Here is an 8,386-nt window from a genome sequence, read left to right as displayed (position 1 = left end):
ACTTTTACTTATTCTCAACCGTTGATTTATTTTTCTTATTTAGATATTTTTCAAAATGTGTAATTTATGTTAAAATTTCAGTTTTGATATATTATTCATTTTTATTCTTAAAATATGTTTTTCCAGTGAATTCGTCATTTTTATAATTAATAAATTTATTGATAAATTATCAGTGAGATCGTTAATATAAAAAAATCATTAGTATTTCATGAACGAATCGTTGATTATAAAAATGGCAAATTTACTCAGAAACACATGTTTTGGGAATTAAAATGAACAATATACCCAGACGTATTCAGGTAGTACGAAATGGAGATTCACCCTTCTTTATTTTTAATGGAGTGTAATAAGTAAAAGTTGGGGTGACAACATCAGCTCTCTAAATTTTCTTGAACCACCGAAATCGAGGTAAAGTTTCGATTAACGGTCGAGGTAGAAAGAAAAACCCTAGTTAGGGTTTTGTTGCAGAGCTGCTTTGGAAAGCTAGCCAGGTAGGGTTCCTCAGAATCTCAGTTCGAAGAGGAGAAGGACTAAATTTTTTCTAGGGTTTTGTGTTATTCTGTGATGGATAAGTATTCGTCTTTCTTGTTCTCTGGAATTCATTTCGATCGGAAGAAGTTTGCTAGTGATTTTTCCAGATTTAAGGTAAGATTTTTCTTCTCTTAGACTCTCTCTCTAATGTTTAATATTTTCTTTGAAGATTCTCACGTTTTATTTCGATAATTTTAACCAAACACTGAAAACCACTGTTCAATATCCGGAAACACTACAATTGAATTTGAAATCTTTGGACTTTTCCCCAATTAGGAGAAGAAGGAGAATGAGATATCTTCAGAAAACTTGAACTTGGTGGAAATTATTAAAGCCGAATCAGAGGAGGGAATAGGTTCTAGCAAGAAGAGGAAGCGAAAGGAGAAGGTTCCCGGTAACCTATTTTAGTTGGTTTAGTAATTTTGGCTGTGAGCTTCTCGATTCGAATTCCATTCGTTCATCTTTATTTTAAATTTCTTTTTAATGATTAAAGTCTTCTTTGTTCTTCAATTGTTGTTGTCTGGGGTTGCTTTTGTATCAGAAAGGGTGAGAAGCTTCAGTATCTTCAAGAGTTCTGAATCTGCTACTGCAGCTGAAGAGAAAGATGATATAAAAGATAATGGTTCTCGAGAAAAGAAGGAAGCAAACACGCAAATTGAGGTATTTGAGCTCTATCCTTTTCGAAAAACTAGTTCTTTTTCTTTTTTTTTTGTTCATAAATGTTGATTTCGTATTTCTTTATGAGTTCAGCGAGATGTTCTCTTGCGTAAGATGCATGGGATCCATATTTCTGCATATAATGTACCTTCACCACTTTTAAGTTTTGAAGAGTTAAGCTCCAGGTATTTTTTATTTATTTATTATTTTTATTATTTTTATTTTATGTCTTTCTGTCATTATATTGATTGTCGGGTATACATTTATTTGGTTCTCTTTATTTGAATGTGGGTTTAAGGAACTAAAGAGTTTATTTGATCTTTTTGATTTGCTTTTATATTTTGCTCAAATCTACCAAGAATGCTATCCATTTTTTCATGGGTAAGCTGGACTTGAACCCACAACCTCAAAGTGTCTTTGCCATGTGTCAAACCAACTGAGTTATGGGTCTAAGCCTATCGTGGCTTCAGTATTCATTGAAGCTAATTTGGTGATTTACTTTGATTTTAGCGTGTCTTGGACAAGGATGATTCACGGTCATATTTGGCATTGCCATACAAATCTCTCTCTCCGTAGCTTGATAAGTTTTTGTGCATGCCACACTCATGTTTATAAGCATTTATGGTTGTCTTTGTAATCATAATTTATTTGTTAGGAGACTAATGTGGGGTTTTAGGATTTCTGACTCAGATACTTTATATGTGTGTGTCAGTATTTAGCATTTCAAAGGATTTTTTGTGGATCAGGAAGGTTTTGCACCTTATGCCACTATTAATATTTTAACCAATTTGAGTAATTAGATTTAAATATTTTCTTATCACAAGAAGCATAGAATTTCATGATGTTGTAAGTTTGTGAATTTTTGTTGCCCAAGAGTGAGAATTCTGGGAGATTTTTTTCCAAGTGTTATTCTCTCGAATCACACTTTCCTTCTAGTTATGAAATATTTGATTGCAATTTTTACTGCTAAGTATGAGGTTTTGATTTGTTTCTTGAACAGGTATAGATGTAAACCATATTTATTACACAATTTAGCAGAACTTGGATTTAAAGAACCAACACCAATCCAAAGGCAGGCTATTCCAGCCCTCCTCTCTGTATGCTCTTCTATTTTAAGCTATCTTTCATTCCTACTAGATTGTTTATCTGCAAATTTATTCTATAGGACTTCAATTTTACTATAGTTAAATACAGTTAGCTGTTAAATGTCTAGGAAATTGTTTTGGCTTTTTTCTGAAGGCAAACTCTAATCATTTGGTATCAGGGATGAGAGTGCTTTGCTTGTCCACCGACAGGTTCTGGCAAGACCTTGGCTTTCTTATTCCCTATACTAATGTGACTTAAGGTATTGGTGATTGTACTGCACTTTTTAATGGACACACCGTGAAGGTCGGTTATTGAATCTTTGAATGACGTTTTCTCTATGTGATCAGTCGGGATCGAAAGATGGCATCCGAGCTGTTATTCTTTGTCCTACACGGGAATTAGCCACACAGACAACTAGGGAGTGCAAGAAATTGGCTAAAGGAAGGAAATTTTACATTAAGTTGATGACTAAGGAGCTTGCGAAGAATGGTGATTTTGGCAATATGCATTGTGATATTCTTATATCCACGCCACTTCACTTGCAGTTTGCTATTCGCAGAAGAAAGCTTGATTTGAGCAGGTATTTACTTGATGTAGTCTTTTAATCTCTTCAATTCTCCCGTGAACTGATACACATTATAACACCAATGAAAGTGCACACAGACGGAGGGGAAAAGAGAGGAAATAAAATGGCTGTCAAAGTATGTGGAAGATGATGCAAAAGTTGAAGTTCAACGATTGGCAAAAAAATAGTTAAAGTTCAGTTATCAATAAAAATTTATTTAGCAAAAATATTAAATTATGTTTGGATACTAGAGGATGCAGGTCTGGTGGTGGTTCTTATAGAAGTGAGAGGAAACCAAGCATGCCTAAAAAAAAGAAAAACGACCCATTAAATTGACCTTTACATGGTTATTTATTTTGTGTTATTGTGCAGGGTGGAGTCCCTTGTACTAGATGAATCTGATAAGCTATTTGAGCTTGGCTTTGTTAAACAAATTGATTCCGTGGTCAAAGCATGCTCAAATCCTTCGATAAGATGCTCATTGTTCAGTGCCACTTTACCCGATTCTGTTGAAGAACTTGCACGCACAATTATGCACGATGCATTTCGAGTTATTGTGGGCAGGAAGTAAGTATGATGTGCAATCAGTTATTGTGCACTTTGTCTTGGATAGCTTGACCAAGGTCTGTGGTATATGTAAATTATATAGAAGTCTCCAAACTTGCTGGACACATGATGCACATTCAAAATATGGTGAACTTCCCAATAAGAAAGAAGATTTTTGGGTGGATGGATACATATTTGATGGTCATAATGTCTGTGTTTGGCTTAGATCTTGAACATGGAACCTATTTTGGTAATGGGTTCCCTTCTCTGCATGTCCACCACATGTACTGTGTGTTTTGGTTGATAGATCTTAGGTTTGGGTTATGCAGGAGTATCTTACATTTACTCAATTATAAAAAATCCAAATATCTATTGTTAAATCTCTTCTCAATTGAAATATTTTGTACAGGAACTCTGCTTCAGAATTGATAAAGCAAAAAATTGGTTTTTGCTGGAAGTGAAGAAGGGAAGTTGCTTGCACTTCGGCAAAGTTTTGCAGAGGTATGCTGCTGATGTCCATGTTCTAGAAAGTCTTCCTGCAAACTTAATTTACAAATCCTAAAAAAAAAAAAAAAATGGAATTGGGTTCTCCAGTTGAATTGATATTCTCATCGCAAGTCTCAGAGCTTTGGTGATGGTATGACAATATGAAAGGCAGTGGGGGCATTGTTGTGGACTGGGGTTCTGGTCTTTGGCCTCTCAATCCAGTGTTTAAGAAAGGGAGAACCTATTTTGGGTCTCCATTTTGAGCCTCTATTTTGAGAAGAACAGACAAACCCAAATAATGATTTGGCTAGTTCAGTTTAGAGCAGATGAACCACTTCCACTTATTCTTTATAAACCATTAATTTTTTTTTATTGAACCAGGTTAACTGGCTTAAACCATCAATTTATTAGAAATTTCTCAAATAGTCTTTAGGTGGGTGTGCAATAGCTAGACTAATTTATTATCATGAATGTAGAAAGTTGATATGGCATTGTAACATTTCTCTTTTCCTAATGGTCAGAAATACTTGCAAAATATACTACTTTTTACAGTGGCTCTGTTTTCATAGAAGCCAGTGAACCCTACTCTTTGTGATACCACTCCTTTTTGTAAATTATTCTGTTTCAATTTTTTAATTGGAATTTTTCAATCTTCCTAACTAGTTCGTTGGTCATGTTATCTTGACCATATATACTGGTGGCCAGAGTCTCAACCCGCCAGTACTAGTGTTTGTCCAAAGCAAGGAGCGTGCGAAGGAGCTTTAGAGGGAGTTGGTATTTGACGATATTAGAGTTGATGTTATTCATGCAGATCTTTCTGAGTCACAGGTAACCTCATACCCCTTTTTTATCAAGCGAGATTCATCCATAATATGCTGCTGTAGTTTTCTGATCAAAGAATATGACATTATAACAAGAATAGCTGTTTGAATTGGATATTTCTGTTAAAAGTTATTCTGATACTTCATAGCTGTTATCCACACTTGTTCTCCAACAATTTAAGATTTCTACAAAACTTTACTTGTTACAGCGAGAAGATGCAATCAATAACTTCAGAGCTGGGAAAACATGGGTTTTAATTGCCACTGATATTATTGCTCGGGGTATGGACTTCAAGGGCATCAACTGTGTCGTTAATTACGATTTTCCAGAATCTGGTGCAGCATACATACACCAGATATGTATATTACTTAACTAGCTACTCCTTGTGCATTTATGTTGTAGATGTATACAAGGTTTCAAATTTCCATTCGAGTAGTATGATGCACTAAAAAAATGGTGATATGTATCTTAAGATACATTGCACCTAATCTTAACTTATAAAGTTTATGAATGATAGCCCTGTATGTAAGTTTATAATTTTTCCCTTAGAAATATTTCCTTAAAAGGAAAATTTTCTTGGACCCAATCATGGAACAGTTGATTTTTTTTTTTTTTTTTTGGGGAAATTTTCTAAGGTTGTCTATTTTTATGTTAAGCTGAAATTAATTTTCAATTAAATAATATATCCTTTTATAACACATTTACTACACATTATTTAATTAAGTAGCTTAAGTTTTTGAAATGAGACAATTCTTGGCCCTAGTATTCAAACCAGTAGGTTGTTGGAATACATCTCTCTCATCTCATAACATTGATTGGTGATGGTCTAGGGGCTGCCTTCATATGGTTATTAATACTAAGTTGCGTGATTTCACTCTTAGGTTAATCTGGAAGAGCAGGGCGGAGTGGGGAAGCTATCAGCTTATATATGGAAGACGATATACCATTTCTGTGGAACATAGCCAATGTGATGGTGGCTTCAGGCTGTGAGGTTCCATCTTGGATCATGGATTTGCCCAAACTCAAGAGGAAGAAACACAGGCCTTGGAGAGATTCTATTTCAACTAAACCGATAGACCAAGAAGAATGATGAGACTGATCATGGCAAGACTTCGAGGTTAAAGAGCTTCCGTGTTATTTATTTATTTTTTAATTTTGGCGGCACCAGGAATTCTAATTTAAGGTCAATTGCACCATATGTTGAAATGGTGCTTTTGTGAAGGCCATTTGACAGTGTTAGCTTTGGGAAATTGTTACTAGGTCTCTCCCTTTAATAGGGAAGTTTTGTACTTTTGTGCATTGTCCCAAGCTTCCAATAATGAAATATGAGCTGATCGCGGTCAAGTAATTTAGTAAACTACACCGCGTATCGAAACCTCATCTCTTGAGAAAGACCAAGAATTAACAAGTGCACTATATAAAATAGAAAACACAGATATATCACATTATCATGTTGAAATCAAAGAAAAAAAAAAGAAGTATTATGGTTCATATAATATTTTGTAATATGCCTCTATTAAAAGTCTCTGTGGTTGTTACAGATTGGGGGGAGAGAGCATAGAGGATGGAATTTGATGGTTGTGTGTGGCTCAAAATCCTCCCATGCTCCTTCGGCGCCCAACGACCTCTAACTCCAGCATGGATTGCAATCATGCAGAACAATTGTGTGATGCTCAAAGGAATTGTCAATGTCTCCAAAGTCCTCTGCAACTTAACAAGAGTATGTAAGTTCCTTTCCTATTTGTCATAAATTTTCATCTTATATGAAAATTTTGTACTCCCAACTGTGTGTTGGGAACAAAGTTACAAACAATGCAAAGAAATAAGAATCTAGGTTTTTCTTTTCTGTTTCTGTAATAATATATGAAATCTGGGTCCCACCTAGAAAGTTTTGTCGGCTGTAAATCAGGCTGATTCAATCAAAGATAACAACCATTACCACTTCTTCAGTATTTCTGAAAATAAAGCTGCTTAATTTCAAAAAGGATTGGTGTGTTGTAAGTAAAAGTTGGTGAGGCAATATAATTTTCTCTTTTAATGATCAGACTCGAATACTTGGCTACATGCAGTTGTGTTTACAAAGGAAATGAAACTGCTATCTACAATTGTACTCATCAAGATTGTGTCCCTCTCTCCTATGCTAATCTCTTTACATCCCAACCTGCAAGAGAAATAAGTAAAAGAAACTTCAAATTTATGAACCCCATTGAGAGAGAGAGAGAGAGAGAGAGAGAGAGAGAGAGAGAGATTCTTACCCCATGGCAAGAAGAGTGAGAGACCAAGTTGTGATAGAAAAAGGTTGAAGCTGAGAGTAAGTTGGTCATATTCCATTGAACAATATCATTGATTCCGATCATGCATGTTGCAATGCCCACGAGTCCAGCGACGAGTGAGAACATAACAAAGAATGCAGTTGCCATGTTCACCATAGGGAAGTTAATCAGGAACAAGCGTGCAGGTCTCGACATACCAAATACTACAATTCAAAGTAGAGCAACGTTAATCAAATCTTATGGGCCTCGACATACCAAATACTACAATTCAAAGTAGAGGAACGTTAATCAAATCTTATGGGCCTTATCATTGCATCTCATCAGTTATATTATCACCTGTTTGAGGAGTATTATCGATCCCGTAATTCAGAACCCATCCAGCTACACTGCAGACGATGATGTACAACACGAGATTGAGGAACAAAAGGCCAAATGCTACTGATTTGGCTGCTCTAGCAGCCATTGTTGTGAAGCTTGAAAATTGCAGAAGAGAACTTGAATTGGGTTTTTCAGAGAATAAAGCCTTTGCAAGCTTGAGTTAAAAGAGAAAGATGTATATATAGATTAAGCAAAAGAGTGATTCTCCAATCTTTCTTTTTTTCTCTTTGTTTTATGTTTTATATCTCACTTTTAGTATAATAGCAGTGTCTTCAACCCAAAGAAATTACTTAAATTCCGTGCTTTTGCTGTTGGGTTTGCCCCATTAAGAGGGAAAGAATCCCTTTGATTCTCTAAAGTCATGGGTTCTTTATAATTTTCTTGATTATGCCCAGAGTTTGAAAGCAATATTTTCAAAACTAAGGCCATGATTGAGCAAACAATTTGTCGAATTGGTGGACAAGTTTACATTTGTATGATAAAACACAACGATAGTCCCTTTATCTGCCAAATAAAAAAGGGTTGGGATTTAATTTTGCTATAAATCTCGAGGACAATTTTTAATATTATCGTCTTTCCTCTTTTACCTCTTTTTCTAAGAATACCCTTCCAACATTATTATCTTTTTCTATTACACTTTTTCTATTGATAATCCTGAAACTTTATTACCTTTCCTGTTCTAACTCCCTTAACCCCATAGAGGATGCTTCTACATTATGGAATGGGCAAACTGTAGTTTATGAAAAAATTTAAATATATATATGTTTTCCTTATATCACCTTCATTTATTTTATAAAAGGATGATAAAAAATTTCCTTACTGACTTTGTAAAGATTTTAAGCCTTACTAAGGGTTGTTTTGCTCAAATGGATTATCACATTAGCAACCCAACACTACAACCCTCTAAGTTTCATAGAAAAACTTAGATCTAATATTAAAATAAAATTTAAAAAATAATTTATTTTTTTTAGTTTGATCAAACATTTTCCACCCAACTCAAAAATTTAAAATTAAAATTCAACAGTGAAAATTAACTTTTTTT

General features: G+C 34.6%; 1 protein-coding gene and 1 pseudogene across 2 annotated transcripts; one reads left to right on the top strand and one right to left on the bottom strand.

The window, feature by feature from the left end:
- The first annotated feature begins 384 nt into the window (after positions 1-384).
- Positions 385-5,986, top strand: LOC147395829 (DEAD-box ATP-dependent RNA helicase 57-like; annotated as a pseudogene). Its single transcript, XR_015180426.1, has 12 exons — positions 385-645; positions 808-925; positions 1,073-1,191; positions 1,282-1,373; positions 2,189-2,285; positions 2,453-2,533; positions 2,622-2,854; positions 3,212-3,406; positions 3,795-3,886; positions 4,577-4,699; positions 4,902-5,052; positions 5,575-5,986. The product of XR_015180426.1 is annotated as a DEAD-box ATP-dependent RNA helicase 57-like (transcript).
- A 741-nt stretch (positions 5,987-6,727) lies between these two features.
- LOC147395828 (uncharacterized) lies at positions 6,728-7,793 on the bottom strand. The gene is made up of 3 exons (XM_086449987.1): positions 7,303-7,793; positions 6,949-7,169; positions 6,728-6,854 (listed from the first exon to the last, which is right to left on the bottom strand). The coding sequence occupies exons 1-3, from the start codon at positions 7,427-7,429 to the stop codon at positions 6,843-6,845; spliced, it is 360 nt and encodes a 119-aa protein (XP_086306113.1). The 5' UTR covers positions 7,430-7,793; the 3' UTR covers positions 6,728-6,842.
- Positions 7,794-8,386: the final 593 nt, after the last annotated feature.

The sequence above is a fragment of the Akebia trifoliata genome, chromosome 8, assembly GCF_017979445.1.
Source record: "Akebia trifoliata isolate Shusen 1 chromosome 8, ASM1797944v1, whole genome shotgun sequence".
In the NCBI taxonomy this organism is placed as follows: Eukaryota; Viridiplantae; Streptophyta; class Magnoliopsida; order Ranunculales; family Lardizabalaceae; genus Akebia; species Akebia trifoliata.
Note: the sequence above shows the minus strand (reverse complement) of the source record. Positions and strands in the feature narration are given on the sequence as shown.